The following is a 27,752-nucleotide window of genomic DNA, read 5'->3' on the forward strand; positions in this document are numbered from 1 at the left end:
TTCTTGAACATATCTTTCTATATGTATGTACTAAAAAAGGATGAAGAAAATATAATTTTTTACAAATTTATGAAGTAGATACAAATATGATTTTTATACATAAAAGTTATTTTATACATAAAAAAGCAAACAAGAACTATTTATTGCATATGAGAACTCAAATTTCACAAAAAATGGACATGCAATATTTGTGCAATAAGTCGCCGAGATATAAATTGAAAATTTTTATTTGCATAATACAACATAATATAACAGATTGTAGTTTTTTAGAGAAAGGTTAATAACAAAAGATCGTATCATTTATTTTTCGATTTTCGTTTATTCACCGATTGTTATATAAGGCGGCACGTAATTTCTTCTAGTGTGGTCGATTACGTTGCGATAAATGAAAGTATTACACGGGACATTTCGGCGTTGGTGTTATAAATAAAAAAATGCAAAACTTAAATAGCTGACGATTAAATTTAGATCGTAAGACGCGTACTGTTTGTGTGCATCAGAATGTGCATCGCGAATATCGAAGTAGTTTGAGATAAATCGGTGACGATATGCGCGCTGTGATTGGCCGACAATTGAAAACGGGCCAATAAGCGCACGTTTCGCGCCGAAAAGATACGATTACACAGGCCGATGTGAGCATGCGCGCTCTTTGATTATTCTCGCCATGATTCGGCGCGAGCTTTCAGTCACGCGCAACGCTTCGTAGGGGAATTGTACGAAGGACTGGTTTCGTGACCATCGTGAAAAAAGGAAACTATTTCAAGTTAAATTTGGTACAGCGTGTTGGCTAAAAGGCAACAAGTGTAACGTTCACTGATCGTGCATGAAACGGTTGTGCGCGTGTAGACCCAACTATGTCTTTCTACTTTCGCGACCGGCCGAAATTCGGCGACAGACTACGTGGTAAATCCGGCGACGAACTTCTGCAAGAGATTAAACAACAGTTCGACGAAGACAGCAAATCTTTCTTCGAGCCTACAAATAGATCGCAACGGGATCCCTTTGAACGACATTCCACTTTCTCAAGGGTGAGTTTGTCTCTTTTTTACGTAAATCTCCGTTTAAAATCAAATCGTGCAAATCAGTGGAACATAATATTTATTATTAAAATTAAGTTTCTGGAATGATGCCTTTTATGTAAAGCACATTTTTATATCTAAGCGTAAGTGTTGTTTTCTCATCACGGTTTTAAGAGTTAATTGTACTTTATTTGTTAACCTTCAGATTTTTATATTTCAGTGTCAAATTATGATAGAACATCGTTAATTTTTGTTTCTGTTGGTACAAAAGTTTATTTTTAAGTTCATGTAAAATGTATTTATTATAAATTACGATATTTTGTTTATTTTATTTAATAATTTAAATAGTAATTTTCACTATTAGTTTAGTTTAAATAGTTTAATTCAACATAATGATAATATAAGTAACGACATGGTAGAATTGCAATATCAATACTCTATCAGTTTAAGTTTAAAATACGTTCAGAAATACTCACCAATAGCACTAGATTCTAAATGCAACTAAAAATTTTAATATTAAAAAAATATTATTAAATACTATATGGATCTATATATATAATGATACAAACTCAAAACATCAAAACTCAAAACAGAATGTCAGGAGGTTAACGGGTAATTTTTCGTCGAACAACTTTTTAAATTATTATATCATTATACCCTCATTAGAGTCACTTTGGAATGTCGAAAAAATGTGTTCCTTCTTGCATGATTTGAATGTGTTGTACGAAAATTCTTTATTTATAGAGTGGCCCAATTTCTACATCGTTTCACCAGCATGTATTTAGTTTTCTCTGCTTGTCGGTTATTCTTGTCACAATGCCGATATTTTCAGAAGGCAAAAAGTGAAAAAACTGTCGTGTTTATTGGTGATCGGTATTTTTCAAGTACCCTAATGTATAAAGATTCGAAAAAATATAAATGTGTGATAGGTTCATAAGTGCAATATTTTTCATATAGGGTAATGTTTTTTTGCACTGAATATAGTATTGTCGAAGTCGTGTTGTTACAAACTAATTACGACAAGTATTTTAGTTTTAACACAAGAACTACTAACTCTTAATATGTATGTACTTAAATGTATTATGCTTAAATGTATTAGTTTATAGTTAATGACGAAACCAAATATGTGTGTGTGTCTATTGCAATAAAAGTAAATATTGACATCATCAAACATACTTGCAAAAACAAAAAATCTGATACCAGTTATTTTAACTAATTTGATAGCGTAGCGTTAAAATGAGGTTAATGGTATTATATAATTTATATTTTAATATTTACATACGTATTTATATACGTTTATATATATATATATATATATATATATATATAATAAAATCCTATATATATGGGATTTTATTATTTTATTCTTCTATGCTATGTGAACGTTGCAAAAATTTGGTATTTATTATGCCGAATCACCTGTTCCGCGTTGTCAACGAGCCAATTGTCATAGTTCATGGCGGTTGCGTGACCGTTACAGCTGTATCGGGTACCGTGAAAATTTTTCAATTATTCTATCGCGATCTTCTCAACGCACTACGTATTATGTGTTTCGTACAATAATTGTTTAATTATCATTAAAAAGAATAACGAAAAATTTTCAATACGTTGGATACAGTATCCCTTGTAATATTACTCAATTCGAACTGTGACCTTAGACTCATGTAAACAAGACACTTTAACGATCAAATATTTCGGTAATCTTGTGATAATCGAGATTGTCCCAATGAATACCACAATAAAATATCCACCTGTATTATTTTTTTTATCGACGAACTTTAGAGTATTGTTGTGAAAATAAACTAATATTTCGATATGTATAGAAGAGAAATATAATAATACGATAACTTCATAATATAATGATAAGATAGTTTTAAAGTTACGATTACTTTACCTCAGTGTCACTTTGTGTGTATACATAAAGTATGTATATATAGAGATTAAAAATGCACTAATCGGTTCATATAGACAGTAGGTAGACTTATCTACCGTCGATATCGATCTATCTATGTAAAGAGAGCCTTAAGAAACAAGTAGCTTAGTATCAGCCGTCATCTGTTTTTTATTTCAAATTCAACAAATTTATGAAGAGCTTTTTTTTGAAAATGGGATTTTTTTCATTCCATTGAGAAAGTCTAAGTAAAATAACTGCAAATATAAAATTGCTTTAACATATAATCTTATAGCTCTGAGCTAAATGTCTGAAGGTTACTTATGAAACTTTTTTTTTAGTATTTTCTATATAGATTAAATATGCGGGTATCATGTCCAAAAAGGTAGTATGCTATTGCAGGGTGAATATGGAATTAAAATTGTTCATATAGTAAAAGGAAAACGATTGATGATTCAAACGGAGGCCATGGGTTTCCCTCCTTTTTCGTATGTCCTCGTTTCGTTCAACTTCGATCGCCATCTTGGTGCATAATGAACGAAACAAAATCGATTAATCTAAACGTTTTCTGGGGGAAAAAAGCGTTTAAATGACCGTCGATTCATGGCGGAAATTGCTGTTTCTGGTCGTCGTAAAAGGGTCTTTATCCAGTTCTGAAATACATTAACGATATAATGATAATTTTCTTCCAAAAAACACAATGTCTTTTCCCTAGTTATATTTATACCTTCCTTGTTACGATAATAGCCCTTAATAGAAGCGTTCTTATGGAATTTCTGATTTTATGTACAAAAATATAGAAGCATAAGATTTTCAAGAGATGTGGTATATGATTCTTGTTATAAAAAATATAATTTTGGTATTTTGCTTATCGATACGACAATATCTTTGTATTCGTGGAAAAATTTAATTACACCTAAATCATACCTTTATCGAAAAACAATAAAGATTCGCACCAGATACATGCGGTAAACAATTGCTGGTTTTAATCTATTAGCGAATTCTGAAACGGAATTGTACAAGATATTTGAGAATAAAATATTTTTAAAAATCTAAGAAATTTGTTAAGAAAGGAGCAATAAATTGGATGAGACATTGTTTATATAGAACTGGCTAGAAATATAAAGATTCTCAGATTTTTTGATACTATAAATAGTATGAAGACGAAGCACTATAATTTCAGCCCATTAAGAACCAATTATAATAGTTGTACATTATTAGGAAACATAAAAAATGTAACTTACATGTTGTTTTCTTAAAATACCAAAAATATATTAAAATAATAAATACTTTGCAGAAGCCCACTATATAAATCTAAGATACACAAAAGCTTTTTATAATTTCAGAAGAAATTAGTTTAACATACTGTCAAATTTCATCAAATTATAATATCAAGCTGAAGGAAGAAATACTACTCGAAAAATATAAAATCAAGTCTTTGGAATTTCACAGCTATGTTATTAAGAAACCGAACTGAATAAGTAGTTTATCATATTGATAAATACTTCAGTTTCACCAAATTTCATCAAACTGTAGAATCAAGATGAAAGAAGAAATACTATCGAAAGAATATTAAGCCGATCCTTGCAATTTTCTTTGCTTAACTTCAATAGTAACAGAATTGAGCAATGTAAATCGACCGGAATGAATTACAAATGAAATGTTGTTAATGTGTTAATACAAAACCAGTAGTTTGGCAAGTGTGCAACAAAGGAATTCACAGAGTGTATCATCTATAAAAGACCTACTCGAGCTTACTCGCGTCCCTGTAGAGGGTTCTGTTGTATTCATTGAAGTCTATAAAGCTAGTGGGCTATTAAAACCACCCCAATTGCATTAAACGTCCCTTCTGAGAGAAAGAGGGTGACGACGTACCGGTGCACGAGTACGAAATGAGATCAATATGGTATACGTGCGGTAAGTTTCGCAATTCTACCATCGAAAGCAGTCGCTCTACATCGGGCTGATATCGTTGGCTTTTCAGAAGTGCAGACAGATTCCGGCAAAGGACCCAGAAATAACGTGTTTGTTGCCAAACGCCCGCCGGGGAGATGACTTACCACTTATTCGCCTCGCCATAGACCCTTCTCTGTTTTCAACAATAAAACGTTTCATTGATCAATCGATAAGATCGTTCTGACGGAGGGTGCGTTCCTTTTAAAGTAATGCTACGAAGCCAGAATGCATCGCTTCGTTGCAATTTTTTTTGGATAGAAGAATACTAGTTAGGGTGGACTTTCTTCATTTTCAAACTTCTTCAATCGGTTGATAGCTAGACTTGGAATTGTTTGGAAAGTATATTATTTTTTAAAAATAGAGGATTGAGTTGAAAATATCTTTTTTCTTGTTCGGAATTAGAAGATAAGTCAGGGTTAATGGAATTAATGCGAGATATTCAATTTTATTTATGGGAAATTTCAAGGAAAAATTCTACAGGAGAAATGTATAAAGTATCCAAACTCGTTATAAGATTTGTGAAGAATGGATGAAACAATTTTCTGCTTTTACACTTCTTTAGTTATGTGCATAAAAATATGGTACCCAAAATTTCGCAGAAAGGGGGAAATTCAAAGAAGAAACGAGGACAAAAGAGAAGAGAGATAATTTCGTAATTACTATCATAAAAGTATATTTAATACTAACAACACAAAGAAACAAGATAGAAGAAAGGATAAATGTTTTAGTCGCGTGATCAAGATGGTATCTTCCAGTAAATCTAAAAAATTTTGCAAATGTAAAATTTCCGACGATTTGCAAGAAATTTAATGTGTGCGTGGAAAATGTCACGGATCAAATGGACAGATTATTCTGGATCGAACGGTTCTTGGTTTGGAATGGCGAGAGGGAATCAATGGCAGCTATTTTCAGAGGCTCTGGCGTCGGCGACGACTTCGTCGTCGAGAACGTTCCTAGGTCTTCGAACATGCCGATGGTGTTTGAAAATTGAGAACATTGCTTCATGATATGCATCTCTTACGAGAAAAAAAGCAACATTACTTCATAGTTGTGAAAATCCTTTTTATACCGACTTTGAGAAAAAAGGAAGAGTATCTCAATTCGATGAGAATATATTTTTTTATTCTTAAAAGAATAATTTCATCTAACCTGAGCCATAGATTTTATCTTTATTTTCTTTTTCTTTTTACTTCTTTTTTATATCACTTTTTATTTTCAGAAATATCTTTCTCATACGAGAAAGAGCCAGTAAATGCTGGTTAAAAGTATTTTTACATGTATTTAACATATACATTTTCTTCTTTATATCAGTCTGTATTCTTAAAAGAACATTTCCTCTAACTTGGACAATAAATACTGTTTTTTCATAATATTTTTTAAAGAAACGACGAAGTATTCTGTTTTATAATTTTGCCGATATTGATCCATCTTCAGAAAAGATATACAAATTTTTTTATGAAGTTCTTTTCTAGAGATGAAGTCTTGAAAGTGCGATAGAAATGATCATTTCTGGTATAGAACGTAGTCATCCGTCTGGACCCCTGCATCAATATTTACTCTGGCAAGATTGCTGCCGTCACTGGCCGATTTTCTTTCATTTTTTTGCGGTTCCCATTCACTTCTCCGTCCTGGATATCGACGTGGAAAATGTTATGGAGACAGAAATGTTTAGAGAGGGTAAAAGTATATCAAGGGAATATTTTATTGATTCTGACTAGAACTTAGATCTACTACTAGATATGTCTCTCCATACCAGAAAAATACTAAAAAGTATAGATAATAAAGAATTACCAGTCCTGAAATAGAAATAACATCTATAAACAACCGCTATATGACCCTCTTAAAGATAACTAGAAGAAAGATAAGACAAACAAGTATTTAAATTCGCAAAGGAAAAGAATAATATAATACGATTCTCTCCTTAAAGATTTAAGAAAATGCGATCAATTAAATGTTAAAAATCTCTAATTTTATATTTTGAAAAAGGAAGAAGAAAATGGAAGAAGTGGAGAATGTAGTACTCCACCATAATAATCCAGAATTAAATGATACTATTCCTATAATTTTGTAATAGTGGAGCTTTTCTATGACTTGTAATACTGCATGATGTTTCGTGGTAATGCATCAATGGTGACTCGACTCCGATTGAACCAGGCAAAGTTTGGTGCTAACTGCAAGATAAGACACCTCGTTACACCCACTGCAATTTTCATGCGATGACTCACGAAGTCATTGGGATTCATCGTGCGTGGAAAGGGACGTCTTGAAAAGTGCTCTCTTTCTCCGTTCTAAGAACCACGTCGCGGACCCTTGATTATCCCTCCTACTTTCCTTGGTGAACGTCATTCATGAAGCGGCATTCCTATCCGCTTTATGGCCAGTTCTGCGAATCGTTCGAAGGGAAAGGGTCATATCGTGTCTTCCTGCCGCGAATTTTGGGAATTGACATATTATTTAACCCTCTATAATCGTGGAATTTCCTTTATTCATGAGAAAAGTATTTGGTATCATAATGTTGGCATTTAAAGGATTTATTGATAGCAATTATTAATTTTTGAATTTAAAATTAAATTAAAAAATAGTCAGAAGGAAAAAGTTACAATATTTTTTCTTATAAGTAGAGAAATTCTAGTTATAGAAAATCAAGGCAATTAAAATTAAGACATTATACAGAGTAAAAACTCTGAATCCTATTCTCAATATGTAGATAATTATTAATAATAGGATGGAATGAAATGGACTTTCTAAGGAAATAAATAAACCTATCAAACCTCTTAAACATGTTATAACAACATAAAATTTCACAAATTCTTCTTATACATATTATATACTAAATATAACGCAAAAGCTTTAGAGGTTTTTATATTATTTTATATGTTTCAAGAATAATACAAGATATATTTTGAATTTTTAAATAATCCCCGAGAATATGGTTCTTGAACAAATAACGAATTTATAGAACATTCTTAATTATACAAAATACATTCTTGAAGATATCTTCTCATTGCAAACACAAAGAAAGAAGTAATAAAAGTAAACACATGATTGTAATAGATTATGTGTCTTATCTCGAAGATCATTTCTGTTCGTATACATCGAATATGACAATACTGCTATAGTATTACTGCACGATCAAATTCTTTACACGCTTCCTAAGAGGTATGTCTAATGTTTTTTCAAAGATATTCGAAAATTACATAGTCCTTGTGCATGAAGATTGGTATCATGGTGTCCTCGACCTTCGATGCTTTTAGCGAGCTTTTAGCTTTTATCGCCACGCCCTATATCAATTACAATTGGCTGAAGTATTTCAAACGTACAATATTGATCCTCATCTATTAACAAACCTTTAGCATCTTTCATACCAATGTCCAAAAGTTTCACATTGTTTAGTATTTCATATAAGGCATATACAGCATTTGAGAAAAAGGAACACCTGATTATTAATACATAGTAATTAATAACTAAAACATCACGTATTCAATATCATCATATAATATATATTATTTTGTATACATTAAGTGTAATACTACGATATTTAAATATATTGTACAGTATACAATATCTACTTAATATAATAACTAAATTAATAATTAAATTCGCGAGAACTTCGCTATGATTTATAGAACAAAGGAGAAATATATCTAAAATGCTTCTGTTGCTAGTCTAGTTCGTAAAAACTTTCGATTCTCTAATTTCAAGATATTTCACCGAGACTATTATGATTGTGAGATAAAATAGTGACTCAAAATTATCTAATGGCGGCTTACATCAATTTTAAAATCTCAAACATCAGAGTAAAAAATAAGAGAACGTGGCGTTGACCGACGTGTTGAGACTAGTATACTCGTTGCATCAATGGAGCATTACGAGTGTATGCGTTCGACCTGTAGTAGGAATCTCCACTTTTCCTTTCACTCTTTGATCGTTCGATACACGTGCACATCATGCTTTGTTGCGCGTGAAACACGGCGCAGTTCCGTGTGAAAATGTACACATTGATCATTCTTATTTTCACTTCTCATAGTAATAATTTAATACAAGAACGCATAACAGATCGTAATCGTATTCAAATCAAATTCGTAGATCAGTGATTTTAGATTATGCTATCAAATTTATATTTAATAAATGATATATACAAGTATCATGATAAAACCTTAGATTTAATGGATGAAATAAATTTTTATATAGGTTCCATTTCTTCAGTTATGTTAATAACAATATGAAATTGCATAAAAATTCGCAGTAAGAATTTTAGAAATAAGTATGTAGTATGTGTTTACACGCAGGCCTAATACGTGCAAGAATGCATACATGTATAGCATAATATATGTAGTAGAGATATGCTGATATCCGTAAGCCCGTAAGGAAATCAGTCTTCTCTACACTCTACAGTCATCTCTATGACGTCACGAAACTTCAGTCTGCTAAGGAATGGCGATCGAGCACTTCCTCAAGCATCATAGTTTCCTGGCCGCGCCATCGATCACCGTAGATCATCGATCATCATTATCGATGATCGTGCGAGTGATCGAAACGCGTGAACAAGATCGAGAAACAAAATCGAAGACGAGACTGCAATAAGTTCTCATATCGAATAACATGATCCACGATTTGTTCGATCGATTTTGAACATTAACGATTATACTTACTTTTAAGTTTCCGTGAGAGACGTTTGATCTAGTTCGTGTTTTGTAAAGAGATGAAAAGATGAAATTATTGACTAGATAATATTTCATTAATACATACATATTTGTCACGTGACAATTTACAAATTACAAATTGTAATTTACGTCTTTTTCTTCAAAAACAACAAAATCGTTTATATCATAAGAAAGGTGTAATTTACATTTTGCAACTTAGTTATTGAACCGTTAGATGGCAACACTCATCACAAAAATTACTAAGGCATATGTACACCATTTCGGTTTGGACTGTGTATCAATTTCATAGATGGAAGTATTTTTTGAATATAATATAAATAATATATTGTATAAATAAAAATTCCAGATAAAAATATTTTAATATTCATTGTTGTACGAAGTGTGAATATATTAATTTGTAATTTGCGATCGTAATGGAAACGCGACAAGTAACAAAACATTTTTCCGAACTCCTGTTATGGTATTTACCTTCGCTAATGATTTATGATATTTGTATCATCATAAAAAAACATTTAAATTGAGCTATTAGATATATAATTTTATTTATCTCTCCTGACTTGACTCGTACAGAATATATAAGGATGATCTTCTCTTTTAAACATCGTGTCATCGTTTTAATGAATCGAAACAAATTTCATTCCCTTCTATTGCCATGACTCTGACACGCAGCTTTGAACTATCGATATTCAAAGAAAGTCCAAGTTTCATTACGTTCAGTTACATTAAATTATCAAATTTAAAAAAATATAAAAATTATTCTTATTGATCTTATCGTTAGATTATTCAATGTCCATCCCTGTTAAAAGTCTGCTCCTAACCTTAAAATTAGTCTCTTATTATGCATCAATCTTTTCAATCATTCTACGTGATGAGTGAAACCAGCAGTTTTACGATTTGTTTCACATATTACACAAGACGTGTATATAGGTTTATTCGTGGATTATTCTCGCCATAAAAGAAATTCCGTCTCGTTACCACCAATATCATTATCATAATAAATTAGAAGATTGAATGAGAGATTTGTAATCCTAATTGGTCGGTGATTATTGTACTTATTATATTCGTAACAAATTTATACATCATTTTCATAAAATTATACTAATATTTATCGTGTGATACAGATCTGTAATTAGATTGCGGATTGTTATGTAATTTTGTAAAATTTAAAGGCACAAAGATGCACACAATGTAGGTATATACATAATAACATGATGACGTACCAAAATATATGAAGTATTCAAAGTAAAACATCTGTTAATAGAGAATGAAACAAATTTTTATTTAAGTTTTATTTCTTTAGTTGTATTCATAAAAATTTGGATCTGCATAAATATCCGCAGTCTATACATATATATATATAACAAACCACTATTTTCTATCCCTATTGTAAAACTTCACTTTCATAATTTAAGCATTAAGAGGTTAAAACCGAAACGTTTTCGAAAGGTAGAAATACCAATGGCATTTATGTATATCACACTTCTGCAATCTTATAAGAATCCTTGAATGGTAATTCGAAACGAATAATTCGAAACATCTGAAAGTCAGAGATGAAGATCGTGCTTGATAATAAGTTGTACATGTAAGCATAAAGTGTTCGAAAACCATGGAGGGCTACCACACGTACAATTTATTCTTGCCATTGTCTCACATGTGCAAGATCACCGAAGTGCAATATTCGCGTATAGAATTCTACAGAATCCGCAGATGGCAGTTTGCTGATGTATTGTCAAGCAATCGATTACATAATCTCTATCTTGTAGATTGTAGGGGAACACGAAGTGAGTCATCTGTCGAGCGAATTGCCGTTGTGTACTCATGCATGTGCAAATCGACATGTTCGTCGAAGTGTACGATTCGATCTGTGTTTCCTGCTTATTGTCAAGCGCGGTATAAACATTCGACACTATTAAAAGTTTCAATCCGATTCTACTGCGTTTCGAAAATATTCCACAGGAAGCTGATTCCACGATTTCCACAACGCATAGACAAAATTGCACCTTGGTGATCGTAAAGGGATTATAATTTGATGTTTCGCGATGCTGTACCACGTGCTCGCTCATGCTGTTATTAAATGTACGTATAGTGCGAGTAATAAACCATTTTTGATACTTTTTTGTTGATATTTTAAGCCTCATTTAATTTGTCAAGATGAAATTTAATTTATATTGTTTTTTTTAAATTAAAGATATCCAAATGAATTGCATAACTTTATTATTTTGATAAAAAGATAGTATTTTTCGTAAAAATAATTATATTTGTAGCAAAACTAATTCACTATATTATTATAAATAATTATTCTAAGAATAACGCTCTTTCAAAAATGAAGATCGAGAATTTACATTTTTCACATCATTACGTCAATCTTTTTCTTCGCTTTTTATGATTGTAGCATTGGCGCGTTACCATTAAATATAAATTACATGCTAACATTATTATGGATCACGCTTAATTTATTGAACGCTTTTTTTCGCTAGTAGACATAAAAATAAGTATAAGACAAAAAAATAAATATATTTTCGTGAAACGTTTCCAGGTAATATTAAGATATTGTTTATTGCGATCTTAAATAAATATCAATTACAAAATATCTTAAATGAATATGAATTACAAAACATTAATTTTCAGATAAAAAAAAATATATAAAGATACTTAATGAATTATGGAAGTTTCCGAAGGATAATTGAAAATCGCGCATTAGATTATGAAATCTTATTCCTACTTTGCTTGGCCTTTATCCAATCAAACATCATTTCAAAGGTTTCTATATACCATTAATTACATCTCAATGGTATAACCGGCTGTATAGACATACTCTATGTACTATTATGTCACTTGCAGTTGCCTTTAAATATAGTGTTCTCACGCTTGAAGTCATAGTATTAATTATTCTATCGTCATCCTTGGATATTCAAAAAAATAAATCAAATTGTATCATATTGATCAACACGATGTAAAACAGTTAAACATGTAGCTTTAAATAGAATTCTTCTGAATTATTTACTGGCACATTAGACACATTAGAATATTATAATACTAATTTAATGTAAATATTATTTTGAATTCTTCCATATAGAATGATTATTCTCAAAAAAAAGATGTGTGTGTGTGTGTGTAATTAATTTTTAAATTTAAACAAATCTATAATTACATAACTCAAATAGAATTCATTTATATCTCTAATACTACTATATTATTGCTAATATAGATAAGATGAAATTTTATCATTAGGTGATGATAAAGTTAGGTCACGACGAGCAAGGTCTCGGTTTGTTGTTGCGTCACGATGCAATATCTTGATTATAAAGCACCTATATTACATGATACCTGGCCACACGACCTGCACACGTATTTTCACGTCCAGCAGAAGAGGTTTGGATCGGGGCCAAATACTGCGATCGTATGACTAATTTTCAATGGCTGACTTTTAGTACTTCAGCGGTATAATACATCTGAAATCGTAAAGCCAAGTTGACATATAATCAGTTGACATTACGTGATAAAACATTCCCTCAAACGCTTATGCAACAAACACGACGTATAGAATTCTCATTAATTACGAAATAATTATTGGATCGAGATGAGTGTTGAATTTTCATTGGAATTTTTCGGCGAAATTTCTCCATCGGTCATGGAGAGTTCTTTAGTTACCATTTAAAATTGTTAGTGGGTCTTAACATTACATATAGTGTCAGAAGAATCTTATCAGAATTACAGTAACGATCCTATTTAAAGCTCGATAAGTTCTAAAAATATATCTCGTTAATACATATGGGTTTTATTTATTAACCGCCCAATTTAGTTCTTATTGGGAACAATATGTAGTCTATATATATTTTACGCTGAAACAGTGCCTTTGAATCAGACACGGTCTATTTATACTTACATCGAGTGATTCATGGTTAATATTACATTAAAAAAAAATAAGTCGAATTTTGAGGATAATAGCACGATCGAAAATTCTACTCGATTAATGATGATCTATTTATATAGTGCGATTATTGGTTGCGAGGAAGGAAAACGAGTTGACCAACTTTTCGGATGGGAATACAAACATGTGAAGGGAATTCATGCTTACTATAAAAGGATATAGGTAAACAAGTCCAGAGTACAGCCTTGCTCGGTAGGTTGATTGTAAAACGAAAAATGGAAAAACTTGACAATACCGACCCACAATTGGCACAGACGATAAATCATGCTGAAAGAATATTTCAAACCGATTTCAACGTGAAAAAAAAAATATTTTCGAAATCATAAATATCCTAACACTCTACGTAATTTAAAAACTCTGTTTATTTATTAAAGGAATTAAAAAATCCACGAAACAAGAAAAACTTACTAGATTATATATGAACATAAAATAATATGAATTTTATGATGTTTCCAATATACATATTTTTCGACAAAACATACTTTTTATTTTAGACAATCAGTGATAAGGTCGATCTCAACTTCAATCATCTTTATCTATGAATGTCTGAAAAAAGTACACCAAGAATGTTCTCTGTTATTCTTCGCTCTTCGAATGTCGCGTGCCCTTTAAGTGCGCGAAAACCAAATGATTTCTCGAAAGAGCCAAACAGAGAGGAACGTTCTAGTAGCGTCTGGTGTGTTCGTTCGATTACTTCCGTGAGGGTTCGGTTGCGCTCGGTGGCAGTCACGTGGCTCTTGATACAGCCCACACAACAAATATATTTAAGTTGCTCCGGGAGCGCGCTGACAGTTTCGCTATTGACCTGAAACGAGTGTGTTCTGTAACGCGTGCATCTTGAGGATTTTCTCAGGAGAACATTTCCTTCTTCTAATGCAAAATCTTTTATTTGCGAGTGAGTGATACAAGTGTAAAATAGACGGAGTAACGCCGATAGTGGTCCAATTATATAATCTGAAAGCAAAAGGAAGAGGAGACAGAAAGCTAGAGTGCTACCTAGAGAAGATCGAAGGGAGAGGCTAAAGACAACTGTCGCACGTAATTGACTCGGGTAACTTTGCAAGATCTTTAAGCAAAAAGAGAAAGAAAACGAAAGTGTGTTTTTTCCAAACGTTTATTTTTTCGTTTCGCCTTTTTTGTTAACACGCCGTCGCTGTTGTTTAGTGAGCTTCTTTGCTGATCTTTTGAAAACGTATAAACAAATATATACATAAAAAAAAAACTTAACCTGCAGAGCGAGCTCTTAACGGTAAAAGAGGCACGAACTTAACCTCTTAGTGTGTGAGATAAAAAATACCAGCATATTAAAAAAAAATCGCATCTCCTGAGAAAAAAGAAGGAAAAAAGGAACACCACGTATTCAAAATCAGGCACGGATCAAAGGGTCCAAAAAATGGACTCGCCTGTCATCGTGGACAAAGCATCCGAATTCGGAGAACCGATTGATTTGGATCGTCCGTTTCCCGTAAGTGGTGCCATCTTTTTTTTGCCATTCCCATCGTATATTCCGCAGTACATAATACATATATATTTGTTACAACCGGAACGAATATACGATTTTTTAACGTGTTACAGTTAAGAGTAATGGACGGTATACGTTATTTTTATTCGTCGATATTTCGATGTCTCGACATTATACTATAACTTGTTCGTTACTAGAACACTTAAGTATCAGACAAGAATAATGTAAAGAAGTTGTGTTAATCGGCTTATGACGTTGTTCCAAGCCTGTATGTCGAATCATGCGATCTAAACGTTGATATAGTCGACTCGTGACGTTTATGCCAAGACTTTTCCAGATCGTTCTAAAGTAGTATTGCGCACCTTTTGATTTGTTTTACTTCCTTCTACATGTATAGGTTATCATCGATATAATTTCGATATAATTTGCATATTTGAATTATTATGTGATTCGTCTCTATTTAATATAATGAACCTTTATTATTTATTTTTTTTTACTTTTTATTGTTTTACTATCTGTATTATTTTTCTTTTTATTGATGAGTTTGTTGAACGGATAGTATAATCGATGTTACCCTATCCCATGGGAAATTTGGGTGTTGTCTAGTTGATAGGAACGTGGGGAAGGTATACGCACGCCTATCGATGTTCTCGATTCTTGCGTTTAACGTCGGTTTCGACCTTCTCTCTTGCGTTCTGCGGGATCGCGTGGAAGTTAGAAATAGAATTCGCGAGGAATGACGTAGGTTTCACCGTCTCGAAAACGTCGACTTGTCGACCCGTGGATTTCACACTTTCTCCGGACGAACAGGATGGATGAACAAATTCCTCACTAACTTGATGTTACTATAATACAATTTATGTACTCACGTTACTGATTTCAGTCAAAATGAAATTTAGGACTCTTAAAATTACAACACCTTTGTTCGATTAGGAGTTTCCTAAATTGACAGGAAATGCAATTTTGGAACTATTTCGTGAGTGTTATGATAGTTTTATAATGACGATGTACAATTCGCATATATAGGGATATATAGGTATAAATATCCATTTGCAAAACTCGGCTGAAAACATGATATGAAAAAATATTGATTTATTTTATGAAATCAGTATAATTCAATCATGTACAGTTAAGTACAAAATATAATATAAAAATTTCCATTGACTAGCAGCTACATATAATGATATATTCCAGGTACTCCTATACATTTTTTTATAGTTTACTTGCTAGAATGAAATATAGGTTTTTTGACATCTTGACTGGAATTTCCATAGGTTCTCTATAGAATCTTAATGTTATGTAATATGAAATCTTCTTATGACTTTATTACACTGATTTATTAGTATATTATTTTTCCATAACTTCTAATTATTTGACTGTTAGTTTGTAATACTTTTGCTATAGTTTTATCATATACATGTATTTCGGCATTTTTCTTTTACTACCTGTTTGCTATAAGAACCATTACTCGTTTTCTATGAATTAGAACCGTAAATTGAAGTCTATACTTCTACTTTAAGTCTCCAGATAAATTTTTCATCATCAATATCTTCCAGAAAAATCATCTCACAGATCATTTTATTATATTATCATTTTCATGGTATTCCAACCAGAAGTTATCAGTACAATGGCATTCGTACAAATATTCGATTTGACTGGCGTCTTCTTGTCTGATCAAGCCCCAAACCGGTCCTGAATCTTTCTAACGTGTTCTCCTAGAACAAGGTCCATTCCTCCAAAACATAAGCGTGTTGACGCTAATAATAAACTAACGGAGACGTTTCTCCTCCGTAGCTCTGTCTGCGACCAAAAGGAATCAGATAGAGAAAGAAAGAAGCAAGAAGAAAAAAAGACGAAAAACGTAACATAATCGCGGTCCATTCGCTGACTACGCGCTTTATTTCCTCTCGTTTATGTCCGACCACTCAGCCGTATTAGGCTTGCCTGAATATCTTGCGGCCATAAATGGTCTTTTCTCTTGAAATTCAACTCTGATCATCGATAATGTTCATTGTTCTCCAAAGAATTTTCTCAATCGAAATAATAGCACAAAGATTAATTGTTTCAGTTTATTACACTATTGTTTGGAGTATACTGCCGATGATACTGGAAGGATCTTTGAGGTTAGAATCGAAGCGAATATTGCTTAGGAAGATTAGGAATCTTGATCTGTAAGATCTCGTGCAGTAAAAGTTCAGTTCATATATTAAAAGGTATAATAAAAAGAGAAATAACGGTTATTTGCATAGCTGCATGTTGTGCTTTTTGTAACTGTAGTTTAATCGTAGATTGTGGTATAAGTATTTAGTATTTTAATACTCACAGTTTGATTTTTGATCTTTGAAAAGAACAAATCTACCTTTCTGTATTCTTATAACGTTTATTTATATATTCACGAACACTAATTTTTTTAGGAATAAGACCTAAAGGTAATCCTAACCTAACGCTAACTATTAAAGAACAGAAATGAAGAAATTTTCTTAAAAATTTCCTGTTTCTATATGGAGAGTGAAATGCGTTTTATTTTTCTTTTTTATTTTTCATATTTTATTTTTCTACATATTTATCGTTTTTATCGCTATTTTTATATTGTAATAATTCTGCTAATTCTAAATACCTTATATATGTAGGTTATTACGAAATAACCCACAGTAACTATTAAAACGAAAGCAAAATTGTAATCAGTCATTTATAATGTTTATATTTGTCCACATTGGTCAACTGCACGAGAGCTTCGCTATGTCATTTCCACCATTAATTATACAACGTCTAATCGAGCTAATTGAAAGGAAATTGTCTTCTCAATATCATTTACGGCTTCTCGAAAAGACGATAACAGAGTATTTTTACCTGTGATCTAACCGGCTGCCCCTTTTCACGTAAAAAAGAAACCGGTTTCGATAAACATTATTTTTAATACTATCGATGATGATGCCTTGACATATGTCGCGTAGGCGTTATCCATCCATTGGAGAACGGAAGTGAAACCAGATTGGTATTCCTTCTCTTTCACTCATCCATTATGCGACATATTTCCGGTATTTCATAAAAATCTTCGCAGTATAAAATTTTTAGGATCTTTTACATTACAAATTTTAATAACTTCTATTTCTCTACTAAGAAATAGTGTAAATCTGTTTCATATTCCCTCATTGTATTTTTGAGTTTTAATAATTTTGTATTGTTAATGATCTTAGAAACTTATTCCTTCAATTGAGCTTTTTTCTTTTACTGTTGCTGTCATCCTGGTACTTTTCAGAAACTAAACATTTTTGCTGCGAATATTCATGACTTCTATAATTAGATTTTTCCAAAATTCTAACACTCTTGTTCGTTCTTTTTCAGTACCTTTCCAGATTCGAGAATGCTTTTAATTTGTTTATTTCAAAATCATAAAATTTTAATAATGAATGTCGCCCAGACTTTCAAAATTTCCTCGTTCTCTCCGAAGCAGAACATAATCCAATTTAATTATTTTTTTTTTTACTAATACAAACTGAAAATAAAAATATTTAGAAGATAGAATAATTTATCTTGCATTTTCTTCTACTTCCACTTTTTAATTATAAATCATACGAAAATAACTATTCTTTTATTCTATTCTTATTACTTCTCTCGAAGAATATTTCTATGTTAATTAAAAGTAAATGAACTGTATATTCTGAAGAATACCATGAGGAAATCAGGAAATAACTATAAATCGTCGTCTGTCGTGGGCTTGATTCAAAGAACCGTGACACAGTTCTTCGTTTATATCGAGCCGCCGCTGACATTCACCCAGTTTGCCGTTTTATGGATAACCATAGCGGCGTGAACTTTTCTTTACCTTTGATTCCCTTGTGTTCTTACATATGCGTTTTGTTCGTACAAAATGTGTGTAAAATTACCATTCTAGCATACTACAATGGAAAATACATTGTTTGTTAATAATTCAAAATTGTTTATAACAATATAAGAATTTTTCTTTTTAATTATAGTTAACCTCAAAAATGTATCAGAAATTATTTTATTTATTTTATAATTATTTATTAAATTATGTAATAATTATTACTATAATATATATAATAATGACAATAATTATATTTATATAATATAAATATAAGAATATAAATATAATTATATTATTTATGATATTTGTTATTTTAAAACTATTAAAATGTAAATTGTAAAGTAAATATAGTGGATAGATCATTAATTTAATTAAAAATTTTATATTGACTTGATTTAATAGATTTTTCGTTATAATTTAAGTTATTGTTAGTCAGTTACATGTAATTTACACTTACAGTGCATGAACACATACATATACGCAAGGAAAACACAACAATGAAATCATGAAAAATCGCATAAAAGGCAAGGAACGCGAGGAATGCAGCACGCGGATGAATATTCAATGCAGAGTAGTTCAGTCACAGCTCCTGGAACTGCATCTCATAATAATTAACAAGTTTCATAATTTTCACATCGGAAGCGTTGCATGAACGTGATCTAGTACCTTCTTTAATGATTTTTAAACATTAAAATTCTTTTCGAATACATCCTAACCCACTACAATAATAATATACTATTAAAATACAATAACAAAGGAAAGAAAAATTTAAGAATACATATGAAATATAGAGAGTTAGATAGAAATATCTCTGAAATGAAAGACAATTACAAGATTATAATTTGTCAAAATAGTTTAGTATTATTGTTATTATTATATATTACTTCATATTATTAAGCTTGCTAATGTTAAGAACATTGCTTGAGAATTAACTTTCCTTAATGTAACTGGGACGGTGATTAGTATAATGGTTCTGCTTAGGAAATTTCATTTAAGGCAAAATAAATTTTCAAAGAACTATTAATAGCCATTAATGACAGTTTAATTGTGGTCTAACCTAATTTAGCAACTATACACACAATGATGAATTGAAGATAAAAATAAAGAAACACAAAGAAAAAAGATGATAGTTGATTCAGATGTAGCAATTCTAAATATAATGAATTAGACAATAGTCTAGTTCTTTAATTAAATATTTCGTGTCTTCGCGCTTCTAATGTTTACGCTGCGCGCGCATCTTCTATACGACGTGAGAATTCTCGAAAATTTCACAGAGTCAAACGGTTTTATGGAGCTTAATGAATGTTTTAAAGATATAAATTACTATGAATTTGAAAATTGAAGACTTTTCTTTACAACGAAGTTGTAAAAGTTTATGTACGACTCTTTGTCACTATTTTATTGCCCTCATACGTATAGCTAGATCTGTCTATCTTTTTTTGAATTCTGTGTTTCTAATAACAGTTACACTCAATCACACACAATAGACGGAGAAAATCTGCGTATAAAGGTTAATTTATGGATTTTGCTGATCAGAAAATATCTAAAAGTTATTTTTATTCGGTTCTCCTTTTTTATTTAATTTATAATATTTAATATATAGGAATTAGATTACAGTCGATAATGAAGAAAAGAAGCAAGCGAAAGAAAAGTTTAAATAGACCTAACGTTTAACGGGTGTGCATGATTCATAAGCGGAATCAAGTGGTGCACCTTTAAAGGGCATCGACATACGAATGAAAGACTTTCTATATATTTTAGTCAAAGATATGCAAAGAATACTGGAAATTAATGTATGAACTCGAGAAAGAGAAATGTAAGCTTAGGTCCTATGACTTAAATTGCACATAAATTCACAAAAATAAAAATGCTTTTTGTGGTATTTTCTAGGTATTATTAGAACCGAATAAAATGATACATATTAAAAGACTGGTGTTTATTAAAAAATGAATTGGTTAATATTTCGGAGCACCATTTTTCTATATTGAAACAGTCACTCAAACAAAACAAAAATTCACTCAGACTCTAAGGAAATAGTTTGTGTAGGATGAATTGCTCGCCTGCAGATGGCCAATCATTGCACTTTTAAAGCTTTTCGTCTAAAAAACAAGGCGATATTAGATATATGTTTATTAAACAAAAATATTAAACAGCACTATTTGCTTCTGCTTTTGATTGATCTATATTTGTGAAATATTACTTTTTACCATTAAATTTTACTTTTTACTAGCAAATAATTGCTGAAGTAGTAATGTTAGCTTTTAGTTGTGAAATTTGTATATAATGCCTATAATAGTTGTTAGTAATTTTATATTTGAAATAAAAAGTGTCAAACAAAAAGATAGAAATCTAAAGTCAAACAAATAATAGAAAATATTATATATTAATAATCTTTTATAATTTTCTATGATTCTTATATATTTGCGTTTAGACATAAGTATATACTTTCTTAAAGGAAGAAAAGAAAATTTTAGACGATCATTCCTATTTGCTAAGGAAGTCACGGTTTCCTTTGATCGAATTATTATTTATGGGTGAAACTACGAAATACAGTGCAACAGCCACGTATGTATATACATATGTGTGTACATCATGTCGCCACTGTATATAGTTATTCAATGACGTAAAGGTCGTAGTACACGTCGTCACGAGTGGAACACCCACGCGAAATCACGCATTTCTCGAAATGGCGTCAATTATCATGCTACTATCCCCAAGTCGTAACGTTAATGGTTACTCTTCCGATATCGTAAAAAAACCAATCTTCCAAGTATTTTTCTATATATTCACGTATGTAAAATATTGTAAATATATACAACATTCTAATCTCTTTGTGCATGGCTTTTAATTTTAATAATACATCATTACGAGATCTTGTAACTTTATTGAAATTATAGATCTTTTTAGAAGTTTGATACAGATTTATCAAAGCGTTGCACTTTACGCTTCGTTTTCCTTTTAATACCATTTATTCGAACGCCTACCTCCTATTTGTTATATTTCTTATATTGTGTTCGGTATCAGGCTTTCTGTGACTTACAGAGAAAGAAATCGCTTTAACTCGCAAAGAAATGTAGAAACACGGCTTATTTCACAGCTTAAGCGGCAGAACTTAAGTAAATAAACTTTAACTTACATCGTTATATTAGTTGATAGAGACGTCTTCTGAGGTCTTTTAAAATTTTAAAGAAAAAATTAAAAAAGAATATTCTAATAGACATAGAAAAATGAAAACATTACACGAATATTTAAGAACAAAATTTGAACTTTGAATATCGAAATAGTAAGAGTTCATTAAAAGCCAATGTTGCATTAATTTAACATTTCGTTCATGATTATATCATTTTTGATAATATTTCTTCTTTCATTAAAATCCTGCTATTTTATGAAGTTTGTGAATTACAAGTATTTATTATTCTAATACCTTAAATTACTCCGAATATTTCTAATTCCTTTTAGCTTGATAAAAAAATATTTGCTTATTACTTAATTTTTGCTCGTCATTTTTCCCTTGGTTTTAATGGATTAATACATAATTAAATAAATTAAAATAAAATTCCGTATACCACGTATGCAGACCTCAGAAGTCGCACTTTAGACTTACTAAAGGAAACCGAAAAAAAGAACACAAATTCCTTACTTCGACTTCTATTACCTGTTACCAGGGGTTCCCATTCGACGACGACAATTTCGGACGACGCAGTGATATTCGTGCGCATCTGGACGATCTAGCAGCCCGCCACCCAGAATTTGCCGACCATCTGTTAGGCCCACCTTGGGGTGACATCCCCTTCCACGGCTCTTTCCGTAACCGAAATCGCGACTCTGGAAACAGAGATCGTAATAATCATCAACAAGGTTACTCTGACGAGGACGCACGAAGCCAAGCAAGCGGAAGTAGCGCTGCCAGCGGAATCAGTGCCTCCAGTTCGCACGGTGAAGCGGACATTAATCAGAATCAGCAAAATAAATCCTCAAATTTCGAAGAATCTCATAGGAAAAATCAAATTCCGCAATACGGATTACGTAATACTGTGGATATAGGTCAACACCATCACAACATGGAAAATCTTGACAGAGGAAATCGTGGACAGCGTTCAATGTCCGCTCCTCCAGAGAATAGACAGTCTTCTAATCAACAACAACCTCAACAGCAAGAGCAACAGCCACAGCAGCAGCCACAGGGTCAGAGATACGTTTCTAGGATAGATATAACGCCACAGCATAACCAGCCTCAACAACAAAAATCACAGCAGCAACAGTCGCAGCCACAACCACAAACTCAACAACAACAGCAGAAACCTCAGCAGCAAAGTAACGTTAGGCATATTCCAATTTTTGTTGAAGGTAGAGACGAACCTGTGCTACCAAGAAGTTTCGACGACCCGTCTTCCTTCAGAAGAGCACCTTCTCCTTTCAGAAGAGAACCTTCCCCTCCACAGTTTCACGCACCACCACACTTTCAAAGAACATTTGGTCAGCACTTTGGTGGAAGACCCCATCAACGGCCTCCACACTTTCAGGAATCTTTCTATCAGCCAGCAAGCGGCTTTGAGCATCCTTCCAGGAGACAACAGCAGACACACACTTTCCAGCAGCCTAAACAACCTCAGCAGCAACAGTATTGCGAAAGACAGCCTCAACAGCAATATTATACTGAGAGACAACCACAGCAGCAGCATTATGAGCAATCCAAGCAACAGAAGTCTCAACAGCAGGCTCCGCCTCAACAGCAACAGCAACCTCAGCAACAGGAACCACCAAAACCTATTGTTCCAAAGGATCCTCTAGAAAAAGTAGCTCTTGTACAGAAAGAAGTAGACTCTCTGGCTGAACAAGTTAAACAGTATAGTGGTAACTCGAGGACAGATAAAGAATATATTTATCTAGATGAAATGCTTACTAGGGAACTGATTAAATTGGACGATATAGAGACAGAGGGTAGAGATAATGTTCGACAGGCGCGCAAGAACGCAATAAAGACTATACAGGAAACAATTAGTTTACTAGAGTCGAAGGCGCCGCTTCCATCGCAACAAGTATTGTCAGAGGAACAGGAGAAACAAGAAGTTTCTAATGTAACCGAGGAGGCTGAACAGACTGGAACAGTGGACATGCATCATAAAGAAGAGGATCAGTCTCAGAATAAGGAAGCAATCCCACTGCCTCCTGCGCCATCATCTCCAACGAAAAAATCTGAAGAAGCTACCGAACCTTCTACAGAAAAAATAGAGAACTCTGATACTTATCACGCCACGAGTCAACAACAGGATGCTCGGCAGGTTTCCAGCGAACCTATTGAAACGACTCCAGCGAAGAAGCCGGAAATGACGTCCATGGAAGTTCAGCAGATTCCAGACGAAACTATTGTAACTGAACAGAAGGAAGTAGAGAACGCTCCTGGAGAAAAGGAACAGGAAAACACTACTGAAGTAAAGGAAACAGATATTTCTGCTGAAAAGACCACTGAGAACATTTCCTCTGAGGGGAATAAGGAAGTAAATCCTCTAGAAGAAAAAAAAATAGAGAATGTTTCTGAGAATAAGAAAGTAGAAAACACTTCCAAGGAAAAGAAAACTGAAAAAACTGATAGTAAACGGCCTAACCAAGAACAACAACAGGAAACAGAGGAGAAAATGGAGATAGAGAGTAGTGAGGTAAAGCAGTCTCCCAGGTCAAAAAAAGGAAGGAAGACAAAGAAACAGGCTGCTCCAGTGTCTGATAAACCTATACCATTGCCAGCTCCGGAGAACACTGAGGCTAGTGCAAATTAGAATAGCTGGCAGGAAGAAACATAAAGTGTCACGATTCTAATTGGACCAAAGGATGCATCAAGCAAGTTATTCTGTTGGTTGTCGCCAGAACAGAATATCATTATTTTGGAGACCAAGCGTAGAGAAGCCTTTTGATGGTCGTTATTTCTTCTCTGTTTTGCGATCATTCTTGGTGCCAGATCGATAGGAACGTCGTGGATCGACGTGAAAATCGCACAATCGTCAGCATAGAAACCACGCCGGCCGGAAACGTTCTTTTGTTCTGTTTCGTTGCTCCTTCGTTCAAGTGGTTGCAGTCAGGTTCAAACAGGAGAAGAGTATATATGTTCAGACAACCTTATAGCATATAGAATCGTACAACGAATATCCAGCACAAAAAGGCTGTCACGCTGTTGCGTTGCATTTGGACGAAACTGTCCCTCCTGATTTCTACTCTTCACCCGTGCTGATTTCATGGGAAGTCATATGGGAAAAGAACATAGAATACTCAAGGAATTGTATTACACGTTTTGATAATGTTCAGTGCAAAGTTTGATTGCACTCGAAGAAACTGAAATATCGGTCTCCTTTTAGGAACAATTCTTTTCTCTGTTTTTATTATTACTATTTCTTCTTTTTTAAATTAGTCACGTTATTTATTAAATATATTCTTTCTTTTATTGAGACGTTGATTGACTAGTTAATTGGTTAGATAATGACTGAGTAAAAGCAAAGGAATGAAAAAGCATTTTTTAGGAACCGATATTTAGTGTTCTATATATTATCGAGACTGGCTGGCATGTAGTCAGTATTGATAATAAGATTAGCGGGAAGAATTTGACACGATTATGAAAATGTTTAAACGTGTTGTATAATGAAAATGATAATGATTATCCACAAGGAAACGCGTTGAGGATGTCGGAGTCGAACGTTCAAGAATGGAACGCGTTCGTTTCTTACTATTAGTATTACAGCGCACGGCCTGAAGCATGATAAAACTAACTTTATTATTATTATTATTATTATTATTTCTATTTATAATTTATTGTGCGTCTGCTGAACGATTCGAGCACGATTTTCGTGCCCCTAATATAATAGGTTATTAAAAGAGGATGGTTCAGGAATTTATAGATTCTTAATAACGAAGAGAATGAACAGAAAAACTTATACAGCTTCACATAGTTGTGATTTTTTAAATATCTCTGTAAGCTTTTTCCTTGATATACTAAGAAGGGGGAGAACACTAGTTTAATATGAAATGTAGAAGTGATTGACTAATTTTATAGTATTTATAAGATAACAAAATTATTTTTACTATGCAACATTTTCACTCCAAGCACATATAATTCATAACATAGTTATCTATGCTGTATAAAAATCGAATTACATACAGTTTAGGCTGAAACAATCAATTTCTAGGTAAATCAATTAAGTTCTTTTTTACTTGATTTACTGTGTAGTATGAAATCTGTGAATTTCTGAGCCACTTTATTTCAATCCTATGTGCAAATTTGTTGTCACGAAACCATTGTGTGTGATATACGAACCATGTATGTACATATTAAGATCGTATGTGTTCGTTTTATGAAAAATGATGTATCCCGTTCACAGTTACCTTAAATCATTGTTCGATTTTTAACAATATTAAGAAACTTGATTCTTATCTCTTGAAAAAAAGAAAAATTGTCGATAACAATAATGCATAAAGTGCATTATTCTATGGTTCCTTGTTCAGGGTGATACTCATCATTATTCTTCCTTTTTTGTTTCTTCTCATTTTTTTCTTCTTTTTTTCTGTATGATATTTACGTACATATGTATCTGTAGAAATCACTTGCTCTCAAGCAGAAATTTTGTATTTTTTCTGACGTGTGAGAAGTGCGCACGCGCGCGCGCGTGTGTGGTGTGTAGTGTGTGTGGTAAGAAAGAATAAATGTATTATACAAAAGAAAGATATGTGAGAAAGAGTGGATGAATAAATGATCTAATTATCAGTAGAACATCAGTATAAGTGCGGCGAAAATGTAACTATTTTATGAACAAACGCATTCGATTGAAAATACAATCTGCTCGTTTGAATCATATATTGATCCTAACCTCATCAGATCATATTAAATCATATTAAAAAGTCCCTGTCTCCTGTGTTGATAACAAAATTCTTCTGCGTCCATGAATTACGTCATTTGTATTGCCTATTTTTTTAAAGTGGTATAAGTCCAATTTTGACTTGTAAATTATACCATAAGCTTCATGATAGACTGATGTGTTCTGCTGTTATATTTTAATGGTATATAGTTAGAGACATATTAGTATTTCCAAAAATTATTAAAGATATATTGGTTAAAAAGAAATTGCATAAATGGTTTTAGATTTAATGTATGCATGTATAATAGATTATTACAAGCAATTACAAGTAAAAATTACTTAGTACCTAATACTTACTACCTACAGTAGTACTTACTATAAGTAAGAATATCATTGATAGCATTAACTTTTGTATTGCAAATACAATTTTTGTAGCTTTGCTTTTAGAAATATTTAAATATGTATTATGTATCTCAATACAAGAAAAAATGGACTTCTACCATTAAAAAAAGAAAGAAAAACCAGTTTCTCTATAAAGGCTTGTATAAAATAATTTTAGAAAATTTGTTATAGTTACAATACGAATAAATCATTTAGTTACCAAACAAAATATTTAATATTATAATAATTAAATACAAACGAAATAATTAATGAGAAAAATTAGAGATATAATGAACGAAAACTAAAATGTAAATGTAAGTTGACAATATTGATTTGTAAAATGATTTTGCTAAAAGTTTTGCAAGAGAACTGGTAAATATCGAATTCGGAACAGAGTTTGGCTTGTGCCCAGTGTAATAAACCGAAGCAAAAATGTCACTACGTAAAAGATCATTCACGAAAAATTTTGGGAATACTTAAAATGTTTTTAATCCTCTTTTTGTTACTATATCGGGGCAAAGATAAAATGTTCACTTGGACAACCAAATCGACGACAAAGAAATCCTAAATTGAAGAATCCGTATTGTCTCTTACATAAAAAGAAGTCATTTACTATCTATATATGTACATATTCACAAAACTCATATAAAAATGACGATGTGTCTGAAAAATGTGAATATATATGCTCAACCTAAACAAAGGTAAAAAATTATTTAAAATGAGATATTTTTTTCGAAGAACGCAGCTCTTGTAGTGAAAATTCTGGGTAGCAACGACCTGC

General features: G+C 32.2%; 1 protein-coding gene across 7 annotated transcripts; it reads left to right on the forward strand.

The window, feature by feature from the left end:
- The first annotated feature begins 701 nt into the window (after window positions 1-701).
- LOC122575300 (BAG domain-containing protein Samui-like) lies at window positions 702-27,195 on the forward strand. Of its 7 annotated transcripts, none has more exons than XR_006319398.1 (3): window positions 920-1,028; window positions 16,992-17,136; window positions 22,418-22,553. XR_006319398.1 is itself a non-coding variant. In XM_043744072.1 (2 exons), exons 1-2 carry the CDS (start codon window positions 855-857, stop codon window positions 24,524-24,526), a joined length of 2,283 nt encoding a protein of 760 aa, XP_043600007.1. In that variant the 5' UTR covers window positions 702-854; the 3' UTR covers window positions 24,527-27,195. The 7 variants fall into 7 exon arrangements, 3 of the variants coding, with proteins under 3 accessions (XP_043600007.1, XP_043600009.1, XP_043600008.1); XR_006319396.1 differs by lacking the exon at window positions 920-1,028 and adding an exon at window positions 14,790-14,926; XR_006319397.1 differs by lacking the exons at window positions 920-1,028; window positions 22,418-22,553 and adding exons at window positions 14,790-14,926; window positions 19,212-20,335.
- The last annotated feature ends 557 nt before the right edge of the window (window positions 27,196-27,752 follow it).

Source organism: Bombus pyrosoma, linkage group LG14, assembly GCF_014825855.1.
Source record: "Bombus pyrosoma isolate SC7728 linkage group LG14, ASM1482585v1, whole genome shotgun sequence".
NCBI classification, from domain to species: domain Eukaryota; kingdom Metazoa; phylum Arthropoda; class Insecta; order Hymenoptera; family Apidae; genus Bombus; species Bombus pyrosoma.

What these genes read in the sequence shown, in the direction of transcription:
- LOC122575300 (XM_043744072.1), top strand. Translation starts at nt 855, where the DNA reads ATGTCTTTCTACTTTCGCGACCGGCCGAAATTCGGCGACAGACTACGT. An exon ending in GACATTCCACTTTCTCAAGG is followed by an intron (nt 1,029 to 22,417) that starts GTGAGTTTGTCT and finishes ACCTGTTACCAG; the next exon opens with GGGTTCCCATTCGACGACGA.